Source organism: Xyrauchen texanus, chromosome 16 (assembly GCF_025860055.1).
Source record: "Xyrauchen texanus isolate HMW12.3.18 chromosome 16, RBS_HiC_50CHRs, whole genome shotgun sequence".
NCBI lineage: Eukaryota > Metazoa > Chordata > Actinopteri > Cypriniformes > Catostomidae > Xyrauchen > Xyrauchen texanus.
This window is the reverse complement of record NC_068291.1, coordinates 16,872,555-16,895,889: the sequence shown is the minus strand read 5'-3', so window position 1 is coordinate 16,895,889 and position 23,335 is coordinate 16,872,555. Positions and strand designations below refer to the sequence as shown.

The 23,335-nt window shown below is 37.5% G+C and overlaps 1 protein-coding gene across 2 annotated transcripts in view; it reads right to left on the bottom strand.

Annotated features, from left to right (window-relative positions):
• Nucleotides 1–23,335, bottom strand: part of LOC127657046 (unconventional myosin-VI-like) — a 102,935-nt gene that overhangs the window by 32,733 nt on the left and 46,867 nt on the right. Inside the window, exons 13-24 of one of the 2 annotated variants that reach the window (XM_052145683.1) lie at nucleotides 19,774–19,931; nucleotides 17,184–17,275; nucleotides 16,871–16,943; nucleotides 12,173–12,300; nucleotides 8,341–8,436; nucleotides 7,867–8,037; nucleotides 6,121–6,159; nucleotides 5,852–5,945; nucleotides 3,582–3,712; nucleotides 2,215–2,292; nucleotides 1,946–2,075; nucleotides 1,697–1,787 (exon numbers count right to left, since the gene is read on the bottom strand). In XM_052145683.1, coding sequence (XP_052001643.1) covers nucleotides 1,697–1,787; nucleotides 1,946–2,075; nucleotides 2,215–2,292; nucleotides 3,582–3,712; nucleotides 5,852–5,945; nucleotides 6,121–6,159; nucleotides 7,867–8,037; nucleotides 8,341–8,436; nucleotides 12,173–12,300; nucleotides 16,871–16,943; nucleotides 17,184–17,275; nucleotides 19,774–19,931 — 1,281 coding nt within the window. Of the gene's footprint in view, nucleotides 1–1,696; nucleotides 1,788–1,945; nucleotides 2,076–2,214; nucleotides 2,293–3,581; nucleotides 3,713–5,851; nucleotides 5,946–6,120; nucleotides 6,160–7,866; nucleotides 8,038–8,340; nucleotides 8,437–12,172; nucleotides 12,301–13,450; nucleotides 15,479–16,870; nucleotides 16,944–17,183; nucleotides 17,276–19,773; nucleotides 19,932–23,335 lie in introns of those variants that run through there. The other variant, XM_052145684.1, reaches the window with a different exon arrangement.

The window sequence follows — 23,335 nt, the reverse complement described above, 5'->3', positions numbered from 1 at the left end:
AAGAACCAGCTCCAATTCAATTTACGAGTTAAAATTTGATTAGTTACACCCCGTAAGATACTGAACTGGAATTTGAAGTGGAATGGCAAGAACAGGAATTTATTGAATTACAATTCAAAGACATTCAACAAGCAGCAAAGTTCATAAAATTACATTTATTTTATAGTATATTGTGTTTGGAAAATACTCTAAATGTTGTGTTTATGATAACATCTTTTGGGGTAAAAAATACTGAAGGAAACAAAAACAGTTTACAAAGTAGTATTTCCTATTTCCATTTTAATTATACACTCACCTAAAGGATTATTAGGAACACCATACTAATACTGTGTTTGACCCCCTTTCGCCTTCAGAACTGCCTTAATTCTACGTGGCATTGATTCAACAAGGTGCTGAAAGCACTCTTTAGAAATGTTGGCCCATATTGATAGGATAGCATCTTGCAGTTGATGGAAATTTGTGGGATGCACATCCAGGGCACAAAGCTCCCGTTCCACCACATCCCAAAGATGCTCTATTGGGTTGAGATCTGGTGACTGTGGGGGCCATTTTAGTACAGTGAACTCATTGTCATGTTCAAGAAACCAATTTGAAATGATTCGAGCTTTGTGACATGGTGCATTATCCTGCTGGAAGTAGCCATCAGAGGATGGGTACATGGTGGCCATAAAGGGATGGACATGGTCAGAAACAATGCTCAGGTAGGCCGTGGCATTTAAACGATGCCCAATTGGCACTAAGGGGCCTAGAGTGTGCCAAGGAAACATCCCCCACACCATTACACCACCACCACCAGCCTGCACAGTGGTGACAAGGCATGATGGATCCATGTTCTCATTCTGTTTACGCCAAATTCTGACTCTACCATCTGAATGTCTCAACAGAAATCGAGACTCATCAGACCAGGCAACATTTTTCCAGTCTTCAACTGTCCAATTTTGGTGTGCTCTTGCAAATTGTAGCCTCTTTTTCCTATTTGTAGTGGAGATAAGTGGTACCCGGTGGGGTCTTCTGCTGTTGTAGCCCATCCGCCTCAAGGTTGTGCGTGTTGTGTTTTCACAAATGCTTTGCTGCATACCTCGGTTGTAATGACTGGTTATTTCAGGCAAAGTTGCTCTTCTATCAGCTTGAATCAGTCTGCCCATTCTCCTCTAACCTCTAGCATCAACAAGGCATTTTCGCCCACAGGACTGCTGCATACTGGATGTTTTTCCCTTTTCACACCATTCTTTGTAAACCCTAGAAATGGTTGTGCATGAAAATCCCAGTAACTGAGCAAATTGTGAAATACTCAGACCGGCCCGTCTGGCACCAACAACCATGCCACCCTCAAAATTGCTTAAATCACTTTCTTTCCCATTCTGACATTCAGTTTGGAGTTCAGGAGATTGTCTTGACCAGGACCACACCCCTAAATGCATTGAAGCAACTGCCATGTGATTGGTTGATTAGAAAATTGCATTAATGAGAAATTGAACAGGTGTTCCTAATAATCCTTTAGGTGAGTGTACTTCCTAACATTCAAATGTAATTCTGCATCCGCTACCTTGTTTCAATTCTATATGGTGCACAACACTGGAACCACATTGATATAAGTATTTGAAAATGGACCCCAAAAATGTCCCCTCATGCTGGGTTTGTATTACTTGAGAAATGACATTCAGTAATAGAGGAGTGTGCTGGTGTTTGTACATACCGAGGCTTGTGTCGTCTTTTGCACAGCCACATGCGAATTGTCTTCTGAATTTTGATGCAGGCTCTAGCCCTGTACTTCATTTTGTTTCTCACTGAAGCAAAGTAAATGGACAGGAAAAAAATGTTTGCACATAAAATAACATCAAACTATAACGATATATCAGTGAATGGGAGGGAAAACAAGTGTTACAGGGATCCCTCTAATTTTTTACTATGGCCAGTTTTCCTGAGGTTATCAAGGGAGACGTACATTTAATGACTGACAGCGAGCACCACTGGATCTTCTTCCAGCGGCTACACACCAGCCACTTATTGACCCGCTTTACAAGCTCAGCCAGGTGCTCTGGATCAGACTTCATGATCTGGTCAAACTCCGCAAACTGAGACATATACACACATAGAGATTTATGTATCTGCATTCTCAGTTATGAGGTTCTCATCTGTCCTAATGCTTAATGGATGGGACAGCAGTCTTAACAGCTTTCTATTATTCTAAAGCTCTAAATGAGAAATGATTACCTTTCCAGGGCGGAAGAAAACCCGGGTCAATCCAAACTTGTAGTCGTTCTCATTTAGGCCCAAGGCTTTAAACAGAGCCTAGGGAAGGAGAGAATACATTCAGACAAAGGCACAGATCCTATTAAATTATTGTACTCAAGGCTTTGTGTATTCCAGGCAAGATGTATTCATTAAAATGATGAAGTATAAATAATTGCAGCCCTCTCATATATTACTGGGGAATCTATGTGAACATTTTTGTGATGAAGTAAATACTTTATATTTAACCACCAGCGTATGATTAAAAAGCAATCTGGCTTCCAAATTCATCTGTAAGTACTAATGATAAAGCACTATCATTTGTCATGCAAATTAATGAGGGATTACTCAGTGCATGCTTTTGCAAAATAATATGAAGGGTCACATAATCTTTTCTAAAAAAGAATTCAGCTAGCCACGGTCTATCATACTTACATTATTGTAATTACGTAGATAAAAACATCCATTTCACTAGATTTTCACAGTAAAAATGTGAGTGGTGCCTGCCTGTGCAAAACTCACCACCATGATGTTAGGGTGTTGTGGATTGTTGCCAGGGTATTCCTATACTATTTCTAAGGTGGCTTTTAGCATTTTTCTGTGTGATGCTAGCATGTTCTGCATGGTTGCTAGGCAACTGAGTCAAAATATCCCACCCACAAGACTCCATGATATTCTGGTCCCAAGATATGGTTTGGTTCCTCCTACTACTGTGTGTAAAGCTGGATCTACACTAGCAGACTCACAACAACAAGTTTTGGCCGATGGTGAAAAACATGCAGACATGCAGACTAGTCAGAGGTATGACATACTTGCCGATTAAAAATGGTGGAGGGGTGACACACATAATGACTCACTGCAACTATCGATCTCTCAAAAAATAACAACATGAGTAAAATTGCGATTGCAATACTTCTCCACAAAAAAGCAGCTTGATTTGAGGTACCATTAAAAAATGGTGCGGGACTGAATTATAAATTGAAGTTAAACACTTTTTTAGGGAATCGTGTTGAAATCCCTAACATTATGTAACCCTTAGCAAGTATATAATAATATAATAATAATAGTGGAGTGGTGGTGGCGTAGTGGCTAAAGCACAGGTGTGTTAATCGGAAGGTTGCTGGTTCTAACCCCACGGCCACCACCATTATGTCCTTGAGCAAGGCACTTAACTCCAGGTTGTTCCGGAGGGAATTGTCCCTGTAATAATTGCACTGTAAGTCACTTTGGATAAAAGCGTCTGCCAAATGCATAAATGTAAATGTAAAATAAAAGCAAAAATTAGAAGCAATAAAACTTCATTTTAGAAGTATTAATATAAGATTACAAAAAAAATCAAAGCAATTTACTTTGCAGAAGAGTCGAGGATCAAGTCTTGTGAGTTTGCTGGGCATGTATTGCTTGTACATGTTGTAGAGCTCGTGGAATGGAGCTCGGGAAGGGAAGCCACCCTGCATCAGGTCCAGCACAGATACCATGCCTGAGAGGAGAAGAGAAGGACAGATAATGCATCCAGTGACAATACGGCAACAGCAAAAGCATATACAGTACATTCAAGTCTGCAGCTGAGGCATGAAGGTAAAGACAAGAACCAACATCTTTTTCTTTGTAATGTGTTTCCAGCCTGTGCCTGAACATTATACGTGCCATTAGCTGGGTTTCCATCTAAATGTTTTTTTAAGACTTATGCCATGTTTACACTATACGATTTTAAGCCCGATTTTCGCTCGCCGACAGATGGCCGAGGGTGTGGAGATCGCCGACAAAGCCTGAAATTTGTGGGCAAATCAGAGCTCGCTATTAGTGATGATCGCAATGTATGAACTATCAAAGACGCGATTTGAGAGAATTGCCGACGCGTCGCCGAGGTCAGCGAGATATCTCGAATGTTAAATATCTGGACCAGTCTGCGTTCCAAATCATCCAATGTGAAATATGTCTTGACTGAATACAACAACAGCGTTGACCTACAGCCAATTAGAGAGCACGGGAAGTTTCAGTGGGAGGAGTCCTGATGTACTGTACCTGCAACAGAACATCAATTAGCATGGCTGTGGTATCAAGAAAGTCTCATTGGACCAAAGAAATGGAGAAAAAATTTGTGGAACATTGGCAGGAGCACCAGCGCCTATTTGATGTTTCATCTGAAATGTACCACAACAGGGTGGAGAAAGAGAAGAGTTGGAGCGAATTTGCCAATTTGCCAACACGCCGCCAGACTACGGATACCTTGAAGCGCCCATGCTCAAAACTGTTCTGGCGGATTGTGAGGATCCACTTTATCGACCAGCTGTGGGTTAAACACTTCTGAATGTCAAGGGCTATGTTCGCAGAATTGTGTGCCAAGCTCTGTCCTTTAAAAGACAAGTGGGCAAGGTGCCATATCTTTTCGCATTGCCCGAAAGAGAGAGACCCAGCTTGTGTGCAATAGAAACTGATTGGCAGCCAGAGAAAATTACAGTTTTGTGATTTTAAACTTCAGCAAATTACACTTCAGCTTTCATTATGTTTTATATCTGTATATATAGTGTCTTATAATGCACTGGCAATGTACACATCCGTTTACCTGCCAATTAAGCTAATAATATATTTAATCTTCCTATTTGATCCTATTATTAAAAAGTCCACTGGAAAACGGTAAAGATTTTGCCCAACTTTTAATTACAGCATGTCCACTGATTTTATGTCATGTATACTGTACATATACTTGTATAAAATATTTAATACTAAAATATTTAATACTAAATAAGTATAAAATAAAAAAAGTTAAAAAAATATTTACAATTCTTGTTGCACTTAATTCTGTTTTGTATACTATTCTGATGATAGTGAAACTTTGTAGTATGGCACTTTTCGTACCACTGTCTCCTTAAGGTGATTCGCTTAAGTATTCCACTTTTGTAAGTCGCTTTGGATAAAAGCATCTGCCAATTGAGTAAATGTAAATGTAAATATATATACCTGTAAAAAAATATGATCTATTTCAGCAACTGAACACTGGACATTTTAACATGTTTATCTTTAAATATTTAAAATAAAGGATGGCTTACCAATTTCTTGCAAGTACTTTGTAACTAAGTATAAAGTAAATATATTTATGACTAGATTTGAATGTTGTTGAATGTACCCTGTACCATGATTAGTTGCGATTAATCACAGAAAACTGTGCAATTAAATAGTTAAAAAAAATATCGATTCACAGCCCTACATTGAACTGATATCAAGTGAATTGCAACTAGTTAACACAGTCCCAAAGCAACAACAAATTTAGTAGATGATTAGTTCACATGATAGTGAAACCCAAATTATGTTCTATACTTGTCTTTTGCCTACTCACTGAACCACCGGAAAGTTTATTTCTAAAACTTTGCAAATAGCCTATAAAACGCAATCACCTCAACCTTCAAAACACTCATGTGTTAACGTCACCTCAAAAAGATAATGAAAAATCAGTGGAGCTCACATTTAAAATGGCCGCTCCATAGGCAATTTGGGTATTTGTTTAAAAAAGAACTTGCGACTGATGAGCAATGTGTATTTGTAATGGGTTTTCTTAAATTGAAACATTTGAAGCATTACCTGCAGTGCAGCGTGAGGAATTGGGAACACACCTACATACCAGAGCACTGCAGCTGAGACAGAATCTGGGCTCCTTCAAACTTGTGGCTGACCATCTTTAGGTTGGGCTTTACACAGCGGATGAAACTCGAGCCCTTTATAAAACATATATATATATATATATATGCTAGTTTGTAACATTTTAACAGATAATTGCATAGTGATAAATTAGTGTTGTCTGATTATGTTTAAAAAAAAGCTGTGCTTTAGGATTTAGATAACCAAAACCTGTGGGCACCATTTGTAAAATAAATAAAAAAAATTACTCACCGTACTCCGAAGTTTTTCAAGTAGAAGGTTCAGCTGGGTCTGTGAGAGTTAATCAGAAGAGAAACTTAAGAGTAGGTCTCATGAATTTCAGTTCAGAGCATCTGTTCTTGCTAAAAGTAAGTCTAGAAACATAGCTGTACAGTTGTGCTGACATGCAAACGGTATCACACATTGAGACATATACAGTACAGACATGCATTGTGCTGGTGATTGGTTCAAATATGCAGGTTTAAGCATATTGCTAACTTCAACACACTTAATATGTTGTGGTTATTAAAGGGATCATATCTTAGTCAGATTTTGGTGCAGTCATGGATGTTGGCATGACCATTTTCAACCCTCTTGATCACACTTAGAATTAAAGGGGCAATTTTATGCTAATATACCCTCTTCGCATGTAAAATGAGCAACAGCACTCTCCGAGCTTTCTTGCAGGCTGTGGGTTTGCAGTCAGGTCAAACATAGTTTGCACTACGGATGCAGACCTGCAGTAATCGATTAATCGGGTACTTGTTCAGCTTTAAATATTTGGCTTGTAAAAACACTACTCGAATATTGCAATAAGATTTCGCTTTGTGCCTTTCCTGCCGTAGGAAACATTGAAACTGCTTCTCTCACCTAAATCTTGCCGTTAGTTGTACTAAAAATGTACACATGATCAAATCAATTAATTTGTGAATGTATCATTTAATATGATACAGTTGAAGGTTGAACTTAAATTCTAAATTACAAGTAAGTAAGCACTCAACGACAAAATTAATTGAAATGCCCTAGTTTGCACTGCCCCATACTTCAAAAACTGTTTCTAAACACTGATGCAGGCCGTTGTTGGCATTGTTGATGTGTGCGGTCATGTGTTAATGTATTCATCTAACATCGAAAACTTGAGGATGTTCAGTACAGGCCATTTGTTTAACCTTAGTTTCAATAAATTGTCTTTTTGGATTGGGGAGTAGTTTTGAGCTTGAAGTGATTTATTAGTGAAAGCAGAAAATTGGATTTGTCTTTATATGACCCCTTTAAAGCAATCAATTTGAATGAAATGAGTTTTGTTTATAATGTCTCTATAACAGTATGAATTGTTTATAGTATGATATCTTTAGCAATGTAGTCTCAAAGACAAATAGCCACAGCAGAGTACAATCAAGGCAATGAGGCAGCCACTTTCACACAAAGACATGGCAATGGACCAGGAGGGTGAAGGAGATCAGAGGAGAAGGGAGGGAACACACTAGAATCTGTATTTATTTATGAGGTGAAAGGTCGACGTGTTGTAAGTGACCCTGTGGTGCCGGCACTGAATATTTCAGCCAGGCTTACCCTACAAAAGCTTCAGTTTTTTTTTTCACTTTTTTCCATTGTTTCTGGGTTTCTACAATTATTTCAGCCACCAAACATTACTGCTTTACTCAGAGAAAGGTTGAAGAAACAGGAGGAGGTCTAAGAGAGGAGGATGGAGAGAGGGCAAAACAGTTAGAAGGTATTAGATCACCAGGCAAGAGGTCAGACGTCTCAAAGCTTTAAAAATCTACATGAACTAAGAAAAAAGAAAAACGAAAGAATACCTAGTCCCACAAAACAAAATCTACAAAGGACCAAAGATACGCCTTAGAGGAACTCCTAATCTGAGGAAAGTCTATAGTCAATATTCTAAAGCCATGAAGGCTTAAAAAAAGATGTTTTCAGCTGTAAGATTTTTAACTCTTTTGACAAAGTTAGTATATCTAAGACAAAGGTTGGGTTCACCTTGAATTTGTTTCCCACACTGATAAAACTGAGTTTGCCAGCCTTCTGCTTGGATTCCTTGAAATTGGAGTTGTTCTCAAAGAGATCCCGGATAAACTTGTCCTTCGACTCACACACCAGGCTTTCCAAGGACATGTGGAGGGCATCATTATTCTTCTCCACAAACTGGGTCTGCTCACACACACACACACACACACACACACACACACACACACACACACACACACACACACACACACACACACACACACCCAAAGGGCACAGAAATAAACACAAAGTCAACCTCACACATACACAAAGACTACTTGGAAAAACCAACAACTTTGCCAAAGGGATTCCCCCAAGGCACCAATCTTAAGTTTGGCAGAAAATAATTAAGCCATGTTAATGACTTTCATATTATAGAATTAAAACAATAAGATAGTTTCCATTCATAAAATTATTATGAATAACATAAGTAAACGGGGTCCTTACAGTCTCATAGCACACAGCACCAGCAAAATGTCTTATGATGAAACCTTCGTCATCTCTCAAATTTCTATGGATTGTAAGCTTGGATTTCCTGGGCACCTGAAAAAACAGCCCACAGAAAATTCAACGTCCCACAAATACCATATTACAGATGTAGTTTTATGATTGCCATCATACTGTATCTGGATCTTGACATTGTTAGAATGTCAGCATGGCTCTCACAAAAACTGTAAGGAAACGTCTGGGTCATATTCCAGCTCAAAATCAGAAGTAAAAATAAATAATACTTTGCATAAAGAAAATGAAGCCTTTGTTTAGCATTGTTAAGATTTTTTACATTGTGGCATCATGTGACTCATTACAAATAAGAACCCAATTCATAATTGCCATCTGGAATATAAAAAAAATATATTGTTTATTGTCGAAGGAATGAGCATTACACCGAGGCCTGTACTCTGGAGCGGGATCGATTTGTAGATGGAGGGTCCGCCATGGTCTGGGGCGGTGTGTCAAAGCATTATCAGACTGAGCTTGTTGTCACTGCAGGCAATCTCAATGCTGTGTGTTACAGAGAAGACATCCTCCTCTTGTGGTACCCTTCCTGCAGGTTCATCCTGATATGACCCTCCATCATGACAGGGCCACCAGCCATACTGCTCGTTCTGTGCGTGATTTCCAGTAAGACAGGAATGTCAGTGTTCTACCATGGCCAGCGAAGAGCCCAGATTTCAATCCCATTGAGCACGTCTGGGACCCGTTTGATGGGAGGGTGAGGGCTAGGGCCATTCCCCCCAGAAATGTAAAGATTATGTCTTAGTTGTTAAATCTTTTTATGTTCATACAAATATTTACACATGTTAAGTTTGCTGAAAATAAAAGCAGTTAAAAGTGAGAGGACATGTCTTTTTTTGCTGAGTTATATATATATATATATTAGGAATTCCTTGTCTTGTTTCACTGTTGCCCTTTGTCTGCCATTTTTGTCACCTTTGCATTCCTTAGTTTTCACTTTTGTCCCTTGTGTAGCCCCTTAGTCTCTTGCCTTCGTGTTCACTTGTCATTGTTTAAGAACTACACTTCCCAGAATCCACCTGCCATCATCACTGCCATTTTGTTCATTGTTCTCACCTGTGTCACATTCAGTCATCACTCACTGTGTATTTAAGCCCTGCTTTTTGTTCACTCCTTGTCGTTCGTTGAATGTTGTTGTTAGCCTGGTATGTGTTCCCTGCCCGTGTTTTCTAGTTTTTTGTTTTATTTCCCCATTGAGGGTTTTTCCTTTGTTCCCGTGTTTTGTGTACCCGCCTTGTTTATTTTTCTAATAAAGTTTAAACTGCTTTTGGATCCGCATCTCCTCGTCTGCTTTGCTGCCTCCATTCATAACAGAACGAACGACCAGGAGTGAACAAAAAGCAGGGCTTAAATACACAGTGAGTGATGACTGAATGATGACTGAATGAGACACAGGTGAGAACAATGAACAAAATGGCAGTGATGATGGCAGGTGGATTCTGGGAAGTGTAGTTCTTAAACAATGACAAGTGAACACGAAGGCTAACCAAGAGACTAAGGGGCTACACAAGGGACAAAAGTGAAAACTAAGGAATGCAAAGGTGACAAAAATGGCAGACAAAGGCCACAGACACAAGACCGCAGACTGAGTGCCGTAGGTAATTACAGCAGTGATGATGTAGTGCCATATAGCACGATTGCGAGTGTGATATTGCTTATATACAACAGTTCAATTAACAATTACATTTAAAAAAAATTAGGAAAAACCGAGTAAGGTTTGTGTGTGGAACTACTTTATTACGCTACAGATCAGAATTTGCCATTGCTGGTTCAAAAGAAATGATGCGTCCAAACCTCCATTAGTAATTCAAAAAGTTCACTTCAGAAATAGTATCACGGCTTGTGCTGTTTCTAACACGTTATTGGATAAACAAGGATGAGAGAGAGAGAGAGAGAGAGAGAGAGAGAGAGAGATGCCACTCCCAATCAGATATGCTGTCAGCTTTCTCAGTGGAAAAATAGCGTCTAAGCATGGGGTATTTCTCCCTATTTCTTGGTAGCCGCGCAAGAGTCGATCACTATAGAAACAATAATGTCCTCTGCCATTTTTAAACAGTGTGTATCCAATGTGGAATCTCGATAAGCGCCTCGAGTTCTGTAATCAAACAGTCCTTTGTGTGTCTCAGCTGCAATGAGCTTTAATCCTGAAATTGTTCATTTAAAGCTGTTTAAAACAATGCCCTAGCTTAAGTAATGTAGTGGTAATTCAAGCGATCACAGAGCGCTGTTCTATGTAAACGATGACTAACGGATTCACTTTACGTCACCAACTGGCTCATATTACACACAAAAATGATCTTTTGCCACCACCTGCTGGCTAACATATGTAATGTAAAAAAAAAAAAGACAAACAGTAGCTCTTAACACATCTGCACTGCTCTTACACTTTAGTTTAGAACGGCACGATCATAAGCTGAGTGATACACAAGTGAAGCATTGGTGTGCTTATGGCATCAGACCATCAGTGCTCATGGAACGTCTCATCCAATCAGATTCGAGGACTGGAACTAACTGTTGTGTGTGTGTGTGTGTGTGTGTGTGTGTGTGTGTGTGTGTATATATATATATATATATATATATATATATATATATATATATATATATATATATATATATATATATATATATATATATATATATATATATATATATATATATATATATATATATATATATATATATATATATATATATATATATATATATATATATATATTATTATTATTTTTTTACAAATAAAAAGATTATTTAAATTGTTAAGTACATTTGTAAGTACATTATACATCTGGGTAGTGTTTACTTTATGCTGTTTTTAATAAAATATAAAATCAATGTGTCAGGACAGAATGCTTTTCATTTTTGGAATTACAGTAATGAGAATTTGGTAGGAAAATGTGAAATATCAAAATACACAACCAGGCTCTATATTTTCTTAATGCAAAATATAATTTCTTAGTTCTGGGGGTGAAATATGACCAGGACATTTTTTCCTGATGTTCACTTGTTTTACAACTATTATGTAGCTTAAAGGAGTAGTTCACTAAAAATGAACAATCTGTCATAATTTACTAGGTGTGCATGAGAAAGAACAATATTTAAGTCCTTTTTTACAATAAATCTCAACTTTCACTTCTTTGTTTTCTTTGTGCATATCTCCACCTAATGGGCAGGGAGGAGAATTTATAGTAAAAAGGGACTTATTGATCTGTTGCTCACCCAATAGCTTCAGAAGATATGGATTTAAAAACTGGAGTCATATGGATTACTTTTATGCTGCCTTTATACCCTTTTTGGAACTTAGAATGCTCTTGCCAACATTCACTTGCATTGTATGGACCTACAGGTCTGAGATATTCTTCTAAAAATCTTTGTTTTATTTCTGCTGAAAAAAAGAAAGTCATACACATCTAGGATAGCGTAAATGATGAGGGAATTAACATTTTTGGGTGAACTATCCCTTTAATGATACTTTTTTTGATAAGCTGACCACAGAATTAAAACATCTCCTTTTGTGTAACAACAAAAAAAGAAGTCTTACAGGTTTGGAATGACCCGATGAAATGATGACATTGTTTCACACACTGTATTATATGTTATATATGTTGTACATTTCTTATGTATTTATCCTGTTATATCCTCTCTTTATATTTCCTCAATTGTATTTTTGAGTTAAACTATTTTCATTGTTGCATGAACTACTCCTTTAAGCTTTCTTATATTATATACAGACATGACTGTTAGAGAGAATCAAATCATAGCTTACACTGAGACGGAAATGATCTTTGTGCTTGCTGTGAACCGCCTCCGCAAAGTGCTGATCACTGGCCTGGGGAAGACGGTTCTCCTCATCCAGAATATCCAAGATACCCACCAACTTTGCCTCAACCAGATCTGCCAAGCAAACAAATAATAACTAAAACTAATGTCACAGGGAGAAGTTTGGGACTGATTACCAAAACTTTTCATGTGAATGAAAGTGAGCAGAGGTGAATAACATGAATTAGCATATTCAATCCTTGTACAAAAGGTATTATCTAAAGTGATGTAGAACTCAGCAAGTTTAATGGACAAATGCGAAGTCGGTGAGCACAGTGCAAAGCTGTTGGTAATAAGTGCGAAGGCATCCATCGTATGCATAATTCATCTGAGACGTGTGCAGGTGAGAGAGGTACGGATACAAGCGCGGTGCTGTATTTGCATGAGCAGACACCAGTGTATGAATGTGAGGTGATTGATGAGGAGACATGCGGGGAAAGGACCTGCAAGTCCATTTCCAAGTCACAAGGACATGTGTTGTGTTGCATTACTATTGAGAGAATTAAGAAATGCAAAACTGCTGAATGGAAAGCGCAAACAAGTGAGAGTCTTTCCCATTGGAATAGAAGTGACATCTGTGATGCAGGTGTCGCGCACCTACTCAAGTACGGCACAAACCGCATCAGAGAGGTGGGATGTAATTTTAAGCCACCTACATGCTGTGCGAAGTCATATAAGCTGTTCTGTTGAAGATACTTTGGCAATTGGTGGAAAAATCATGGAGATGGAGGCGTTTTTCAGGGGGGAATGTGCAGATCTCAGTGCAGAAAAATTATTTCTTAATCAGAATTTTTTCTCTTCTTTACAAGTAAAAATATCTAAAAATCCTTTTGTTTTCAGAGAATATAACTTGAATTAAGTTTATTGTTCTCAACCCATTGGCAAATTGTTTGTCATTTTAAACAAACTTCAATACATTTACTTAGATTTAGGTGTAAAGGTGTAGTTCACCAAAAAATGAAAATACTGTCACCATTTACTCAATCTCACGTTGTTCCAAACCCATTTGACTTTCTTCTGTGGAACATAAAGGGGCAGAATGTTAACTCAGTCACCATTCACTTTTATTGTATGGGGAAAAAAGATGCATTGAAAGTGAATGCTGACTAACACTAACATTCAGCCTCTCTTTTTTACTTCACAAAAGAAAGACACAAAGTCATATGGCTTTGAAACTACATGAGGTTGAGTAAATGATGACAGATATTTCATTTTTGGGTGAAAATGTTTTTTGGAGTTACTAAGTACTGTATATTTTTCTTGCTCCATTGGAAACAAATGCTTATTGACAAATTGCAAGCTTAAACCTCACACAATTGTATTAGATTAATGCTTAACACATGAAAAAAAACAAGTTGCCAAAAGGGTAAAAAAAACAACTAGTGCTGTCAGTCGATTCAAATATTTCATCGTGATTAATCACATGATTTTTCATAGTTAATCGCGATTATTCACAGATTTAAAAGTGCTTAAATTTGACTCTACATATACTTTTCCTGTCAAAATGCTTTTAGTACTTATTCTGCGGCGTCTCCTGGCAGCATTTAATAAAATGAGGTACAATTGCTCCAATCTTGCAAATAAAACTGTTCCTGAAGAAAAGAGGTCATTCAGCTGCTCCATCAAGATAATGCGCATGATGTAATGGATGGAAATGCGCAATAATTTGTATTTTCTTTAGTCCAATTTTAAAAAATGTGCTTCAAAAATGCAAAACATTTAGATGGAAACCCAGCTATGTATAGTATAAATATAGAAATACTCTAAATTAGCAACAATTCGAGTAACATTTTTCCCAAAGAGTAAGTAGGAGGTTGACTAATTGAAAGAACTAGTCCCCATAGGTTGTATTTTCCTTACAATGGGCATTAAATCTCTTAAACTCTCATCCTCCCCAATATTAATTGTGGCTATATGCTTTGCTACAGTAATTGTGAAGCCACATTTACATGATTTCACACAACTTTGGACTACACATGAAAAGCACTTGCAGGGTACGTCTTGTTTTGCTCCGAGGACGGAAGCCCAAGACGGTGCTGGGGAAACGCTGATGCTACAAAAAAATACAGTTAAGATGTCTTTGTCCATTACTGAATCACTGACATGGAATCACTGTTGTGTGTGTTTCAGTGAAATGACCCCGGAAACGTTGCAAATGTTCCGCTCAATTCCAATCAGTGTTCAGAACTCACATGGAGAAAATGTCAGAATCTAACTTGAAAATTGGTAAATGCATCAATCGCGTTAAAGAAAATTAACACGTTAAACATTTTAAATTAATAGCATACGTTAACGTTACATTTATATAGCGCTTTTCTGACACAGCACTCAAAGCGCTATACACAGTGAACAGGGGACTCTCCTCAACAACCACCAGTGTGCAGCATCCACCTGGATGATGCGACGTCAGCCATAGTGTGCCAGTATGCTCACCAAACACCAGCTATTGGTGGAGAGGAGAGACTAGAGTTTTTAAGACAATTAATGGATGGGGATTATTAGGAAGCCATGATTGATAAGGGCCAATGGGGGAAATTGACCAGGACACCGGGGTTACACCCCTACTCTTTTTGAGAAGTATCCTGGGAATTTTAATTAACACAGAGAGTCAGGACCTCAGTTTAATGTCTCATCCGAAGGACGGTGCCTTTTTACAGTATAGGGTCCCCAACACTATACTGGGGCATTACGGCCTACACAGTCCACAGGGTGACACAGCCCTGTTTAGCTTCAGTATGCAAACAAGTCTTGAGCTACAGGGTTATATGGCTGCAGGCAAATTTTGACCACTCTACAAAAGAAGTCTTAATAACTTAAGCAATTTTGTTTTCACAAGTAAATGTATCTTGTTGTAAGGATGCTTAGCTATTTATCTGGAAAAAGAGAAAAAATCGGATTAATAAGGCTTTTTTTTTGCAGTGCTCTGGCAAGCCATTATAGGCAGAGTAAAAAGATGAAAGGCATTGTACTGATACCTCTGCAGACCAAGTGAAAGTATTTGCATTCAATGAACCAGCTTGAGATTTTAATGTGTGCCCTGAGACTGAACGGACTTACTGTTTCTGGGGGGTATAGGGTCAGACTGCACTGCTAGAGCAATCAACTTTAGAGACAGCAACGAAAAACTAAAACAGAGCAGCTTTCATCTTATCTCCTTCAAGAGTGTGAGAGTTCTCCCTCCCAGGATTCATTCCTGTGTTATCTCTGGCACCCAGCATACATTTCTGCCATGTTTTCCTCTGGAATGTTCATCCTAGGTACACAACCAGTCAAAAATGTTGAAAAACGTGACTAAAATGTTTCTAATCTTAAAAATCGTTTAATCTACTGTATATTTTTGCCTCAAATGCTTGGCAAAAATTTTGTAGAATTTTTTTTATTTTTTATTATGTTTCATTTGTTAATTAATTTATGTGTCAGTTGGACTGGATAGTGTAGGTAAAGCAGCCAACAACTGCCAAGCCTACATGGAAAAACTGTTCAAAAACCATACCTGAATAACTCAAAGTGTGCAGAGCTGTAATGTAGGCTAAGATAAAATATAATATAGTTTTGATTTGTTTACAAATTTTCAGTCACTACATAATTCTCATACTTCCATTTGTGGTATTACTAAGGTTGTCAATTTAACATGTTCATTTAGTGCTATTAATTGTATAAAAAAATTATGCGTTAAAAAATGTACGCAATTAATCATGCTCCTGCAGAAATATATTCAATAAGACATTTTTCAAAAAAATAAATAAATATATTGACTTCAAAAAACACTTTTTGTATTGTCAAATATATGCTTCCCTCATCTGCAACAACAATGTAATCTCTTTGAATTATTATACATATTATATTTACAATGATTTTGATTATTATATATTGAATTATCCTTATTTGGGGCCCTATATGCGATTAGTTTGATTAATTAATCGCCACATCATGTCATTAAATTGAAAATTTGAATTGACAGACAGCTCTAATTATTTCAGAATTTTGATGACTGATTATAACTATTATTCTTAAATGAGGCAAATAGTAGAGCTGTCAATTAAATGTGTTAGTTTAATGTGATTGATTATAAAAAGACCTGTATATAAAATCTGTCAGAGCAATTCAACGTAATACTTTCATGTTTTTGAGAGTCTGTAGTCTGTGCAGCACACCTGTAACTTCAGACAGCGCACTCCAAACACTTACCGAGAGCTGTCAGCACAGAATAAGCTGAGTAAAACTACTGTACATACTACAGTATGTAAAACTATGGAATGAGTTGGTGTGTCCATACTTTTGACTGGTAGTGTATATAATGTCCAGAGAGAAAGAGACATTTTAAAGTCGCCACAATTCATGTAAAGATTATTTATTTTGGTCTAAACAAATAGCTCTGTCACATTGGGACAGTTTTTTTTAAATTAACCAGACCAGAATTCCCAGAGGTTCAGAAACAAACTGTTAAAAAATGACATGAGCGTTTGTTCTGATATGTATTACATTTCTGGCCATGAGCGTTTGTGTGTTGGTAAACTCAGAGACCTTAGCATTTCAATGTGGAGGGCTTCATTATACTTAAGAAGCAGTCTATGAGACATAGTGCATCCAGTAATGAATGGAATGGAGGAAGGTCATTAATATTTGCAGCCAAAGGGACACTGACCTATGCAGTCCTGATTATCCACATAATGAACTTCATTCACTCCCAGGCCTTCCTTCTGATACAGCTCTTGCTCCTGGGAAAGAAAAACACAAGATAAGTGTGCATCAGGTTTTGCTGAAGAAGGCAAACATTTAACTCACAATTCTGGAATAGGAACGTCTCAAAAGAAGTCAAATTGGAATCATTAAATCAGAGGAGTTTTGTGCTTGTTCTGAATGAAGCAGATTAAATTGCTTCAAGTGACAGTTTTAAGAAGGGCATAGTCATGAGTCCCTGATTAATACTAAACATCCCAATAACACTGATGACTCACCTCCTTCAGTATGCGTTCATTAAAAAACTGCTGCAGTTTTTCATTACAATAGTTGATGCAGAATTGCTCGAAGCTGTTGTGCTCGAAATACTCTGAACAGGAATATAAAAAGAAATTATGATTCATGAGCTAGTTATTTCTCTAAAGGCATTTAACAGTTACACTATTACTGAGACACTGTTAGTGAAAGCCAATTATCATTGAAGGAATAATTCACCCAAAAATGAATATCGTCTCATCATTTACTCACCCTCATGACATTCCACATGTGAATGACTTTCTTCTACTGATTTTTAGAAGAATATTTCCACACTTGCACAATGCAAGTGAATGGGTTCCAACATTTCTAAGCTCCAAAAAGCACAGAAAGGCAGCATAAAAATAATCCATAAATTCTAAATCTATATCTTCAGAAGCAATATGATAAGAGTGGGTGAGAAACAGATCAATATTTAAGTCAATGTTTACAATAAATTTCAACTTTCACTTCCTCATTCATCTTTTTTTTTTTTTTTTTTGGCGATTCGCATTCTCCGTGCATATCACCATCTACTGAGCAGGGTGGAGAATTTATAGTAAAAAAAAAATAAAAAATACTGATCTGTTTCTCACCCGCATCTATCATGTTGCTTCTGAAGATAAAGAATTAACCACTGGAGTTCTATGGATTACTTTTATGCTGACTTTATCTAATTTGTTGAGCTTTAAAGGTTTGGTCACCATTCAATTGCATTGTATGGACTACGGATGTAACGGTTTCAAGGTTTTACAATATACATAATTTAAAATAGATGGTTATCATACCATTGCTATCTTCTCATTGACGGTTTTGCATGAAGATAAATCCTTTTCCGAACTTTTCTAAAATCCAAATCAGTTTAATTAAGGCAGAATCTGCGACATGTACATAGCATCATAAAAACTTGACTAGATAAAATAAATCTTTAAATTGCGCCTTCCTCATGTTGCATTCGACTGTCACTCAATTTTAAATGTGACATGCAGGTGTCACAAATGCTGCACATCACGAGCGGAGCGGAGTGCAGCATAAGTGCAGCACGAGCGCAACATACTGACATGTCCGAGTCTGAACCTTTATTTCCGCCGCCTCAGAAGTTGAAGTCTGCTGTCTGGGATTACTTGGATATATAAAAGACCCACGAGGCACCATCAACGTTACCCAGTCTGTAAAGTTTGCCGCAAAAAAAAGAATGGGCTCTGGTGGGAAACACTTCAAACCTTAAGCACCATCCCACAGAAATTGCGGAGATGAATGTATGTCGAAATACAGCACAAAGGATAATAAATTATAGCCCATTTCATAAACACCAGATTCAGTGTAGTTTTACATGATTTGTAATGGCTAGTTAGGCTAAAGTTATGTGTATGCTTTCTGTCACATTCACAAATGCAGCAAACGGATTTAAGACCTCGTTCAACTTTACGATGTGCCAACTGTTTGTTCTTTTGCCTATGTGCAGCGCAACAGTAGGCCAATGTGTTTGATAATACTAATAATATGTTTTATTTGTAAAACATAGTACTAAATAAGGTTTACAAAATGCATGGCTTTTATTGTTCAGGAACTTGACATTGACAATATGCATGCAAGGCATTAACAGTGAAACTGTGGCAGAAATTGTCAGTATTGGACAAAATGGCAATAAATAAACTGCACATGAATAATATAATTTCAGTATGTGTTGTAGAATTGAACTAAATCACAAACGCAATAAATGACTGAATGTATGCAAATGCATATATTAAGTGTTAATCTGGGCAATAATCATTACAAATGATTACAATTCAATTTCATAAATCATAAAATAACAATAACAAAATATTTGTAGTTATAATCATCTGACTACTGTACATTTTGCCCCAAAAATATTATTAATGTTTACCTGTTTGTGATGTTTTCTTTTTCTTTTTCTTTTTTTACCTTGTTGGATTAAGAGAGTGTCCTGATGTTCAAGATCAAAAGTTAAAGGACTTTTATAACTAAAATATTGATCTGTGTGTTTATCAGAAGTAGCCTATTTCATAACCAAATATTGAACTGTTTTAATATTATCAATACTCCTAAATACCATGAAACCGTAATATGTGGTAATTTCATTAGTTCATTAGTGTTCTGCAGAAAAAAGAAAGTCATATATATCTGGGATGGCATGGGGGTGAGTAAAATGATGAAGAATTAAACATTTTAGGTGAACTATCCCTTTTATGTGATGAACCACACTTGTGGTTACTCTGCTAGGAAACTTTTTGTTAACTTGAAGGGAACTCAATTGGAAAGAACTGTGAAGAAATGTAAAGTTAGTTCTGAGAAAAGCTCCAGCATAATTTGTTTGCCACTTGGCTTGATATTATGATTATGATCTTATGCAATGACACTTAACATTTTTTAAGTGTCCAAATACTTTTAAGGGCCACTGTATAAGATACATTTGTCTCATATCTCAAATACAAAATCTGGTTGACATGGTTGAAACAAGTTTAAAAAGGTAATGAGAACAGGTAAACAAGACCCTTTTGTGTTAAGGCAATGTAAATACCAACATCCCTTGTGACAACCAAACAGGCTCACCAAAGCCAGCGATGTCCAACACGCCGATGAAGTTGGAGGATGTATCAAAGGGGAAGCATTGGTTGACCCGTTTGACCACATGATCAAAGAGTCGGCTGTAAACTGTTTTGGCGAGGGCATCGCGGGCATTGTTGGCTTGTTCCACCTTCAGAGGCACCCTGGAGAGGAGCAAAGTGGGACAGCAGGAGTCAAAATCTGGGCCAGGGTTTCTGCTAATGCTGCTTCATCAATATATGTCCATTCTGTTTAACTCTATCCAACTTTGTACTCTAAAGACAGTCACTCCAAGCAAAATTCTAAAAAACTCTTTAGGGGGAAAACAGACCAGCGACAAGTATGAATTAATTTTGAGTTTTGAGTCAAAATGTAATCTCCACCAGAGGAAATTTGTTTATGCTGTATTGCATTTATCGGGACAGACATACATTTACAATGTGCTGCATTCTAAACTGCTGAAAACTATTTTCACAATGTTTCGCTAGTTTTTTTTTCTTTTGTGTGCAACTATGCAAAAAAAAACAAAAAAAAAATTGGCAAAATACTCAACTTTCCAACATCCTCATTTTCTTTGTTGTTCACCAAATGTATGAAAGCAAAGTTTAAAACACTGTTTTATTAAAGGGTTCATGTCATGAGGAATACAATTTTCCTTGATATTTTGACATGTAAGAGGTCATTCTACTATAAAAACATACTGTAAATATTAGAACTCAAAACTTAGCCACAAATGCAATAAAAGCATTTTTTGAAACCAAAATGCAAAAATGCCTCGTTCTCAACTTCCATGACTTCTCTACGTCACTAGGGGGCCCATCAATACCTACTTTACATCACTGCACCTTTGGCCCCGCCCACTGGTGCTCCATTTGTACTCAGAGAGAGAGAGAGGAGGATAAAAAGGCCAAGTGTGGCCTTACTGTTCCTGAACCCCAGATGGTTGTTGACTTCAGGAGAGCACAAGGTGAGAACACTCCGATGAACATCGACGGCTCCTCTGTGGAGATCGTCAAGAGCACCAAATTCCTTGGTGTTCACCTGGCGGAGAACCTCACCTGGTCCCTCAATACCAGCCCTATCACCAAGAAAGCCCAGCAGCGTCTCTACTTTCTTCGAAGGCTGAGGAAAGCACATCTCCCACCCCCCATCCTCACTACATTCTACAGAGGGACTATTGAGAGCATCCTGAGCAGCTGCATCACTGCCTGGTTTGGTACTTGCACCGTTTTGGACCGCAAAGCCCTGCAGAGGATAGTGAGGACAGCTGAGAAGATCACTGGGGTCTCTCTTCTCTCCATCAAAGACATTTACAAAAAACACTGTATCCGCAAAGCAACCAGCATTGTGGACGACCCTACACACCCCTCACACAAACTCTTTACCCTCCTGCCGTCTGGCAAGAGGTACCGAAGCATTCGGGCCCTCACGGCCAGACTGTGTAACAGCTTCTTCCCCCAAGCCATCAGACTCCTCAATACTCAGAGACTGGTTTGACACACACACGTGTCCTGAGTTGCACTTTAATTACTGTCACTTATAACTGTCTGCTACCTCAGTAACTGCTATGTGCATAGAACACTATCTCATAGTATGTTATGTTTACATTTTTAGAAACCGTTATCTTTTTGCACCTCTGTGTACTGGTCGGCGCTGCACTGTCTATTGTCCTGTTCATTGTCAGTCATTTGTTGTACTGTCCCGTACTTTGCACATGTTTGCACGTGCACTTTATATAGGTATATATAGGTAGTTTATATAGGTATTTTATTTCGTTGTGTTGTCTCATGTGGTCCTGTGTTGGTCCTTTGTTGTTTTTATGTAGCACCATGGTCCTGGAGGAACGTTGTCTCGTTTTGCTGTGTACTGTACTAACTGTATATGGTTGAAACGACAATAAAAACCACTTGACAAAGGGGACCCATCTGGACCGTTTTTAATTATTTTTGTATATAAACATGCAGTAGAGCAGGGGTCGGGGAACCTATGGCTCACGAGCCACGAGTGGTTCTTTGTAAAAAAAATCAAGTGGCTCTACGGGTCTCTCACCATTCACCAACACATGAACATTTAAAACTTTGTGGAGATACATTTCCAACAGAAAGTGTGGGTGTGATTGCAAAGCTTGAAGTCAGTGACACTGTTTGCTTTCTCCTGAATTTTACAGCCTACTTCTGGTGAACAAGGTTTGTAATGAACACCCACCAAATGCAGATTTTTCATGCCAAGTATTTTGCTGATGTACCAGTTACTGTGGAAGGCGACCTGTAAGACTTCTCGGAGAGATATATGACAAGAAATTAGACACATAGACGCATGTTTGATGAAACGTGATTATATTTTGAAGAACAGATGAAAGAAAAGCCGTTGATGTGCATCTGATTTTATGTGTGCGCGCAGTGAGCTCTGAGTGAAATGAAAGCGCTTCTCCAACACAAGAACATTCATAGAGTTCTGGGACTCGTTTCCCAATAACTATTGATCTTAGCTGTTAATATTTTTCTACGGGTGATTTTATGAACATTCGTTATTTTTATGTGCAACCAGGGTGTGATATAGCACCCGCAAAATGCCACGAGACTCAATCCAGTTTGCGAGCTCCTCTCCAAATGCATTTCATGCACGAGTAATTTTGCTCATCTACCTGCAAAAGGTGGGTGACCTGTAAGATGTCTTTGAGTGACACATAACAAGAAATGCTGATGTGTTCAAAGAAACACACTTTATTATATTTTTAAGAACAAACAAGAGAAAAGAAAAGCCGTCAATGCTCGTGTCTGATTCACTGTTCAGAGGCGTCCAACGGGACCCTGTCTTGTGAAACAAGCGCATGTAAAGAGTTATCACACCTTTTTCTGTGTTTCATTCAACTGAAAACTGTTTGCAAGAATAATGCAATATATGAGAATGCTGCAAATGATCTCTGATTATCTGGTGAGGTACTGCGAGTTTAGTTCGCTCTTACACATTGTGAACACAACTCTGCAGGTTCAGTAATATTTACAGACGAAAGACGAAAGTGATTAAATCATAAGATAAATACAAGACACGTTCACCTTGAACATAAAATTGAGGTCTATTTTTTTTTCTTTAGGCAGCATAAATATGACCAAAATGGAATACAAACAGATTCGATAAGAACACACATTTGGCAGCATTTTTTAGGAACACATAATTTTTTAGGCTTATTTATTATGATGATTATTATAATTATCTTTAATTGTCTTTAGTTCTTAAGTTGTATGCTAGTAATTTTCACCTGTTGCTGCATACTGATACTTGCGTGATGGCAAATGGAGCCGTTGGAGACAGTAAATGTTTGGATTTGGCAAGGTGACTATATAAGATTTTTTTATCACTTTGTTATTTGTATTGCTTTTTCGTTTAGTTTAAAGTACAATTTGAAATTAGAAATGTCTTTTGTTCAAGTTTTTCTTCAATAAATTAATCACATTCTTACAGCAATATCAATAAAGCAAAAATATTCACCGACCTTTGGGATTGACCATATAATCGAATATTGATATTTTAAATGCGATTATCATCAAAAAGATTTTTACATATAGCC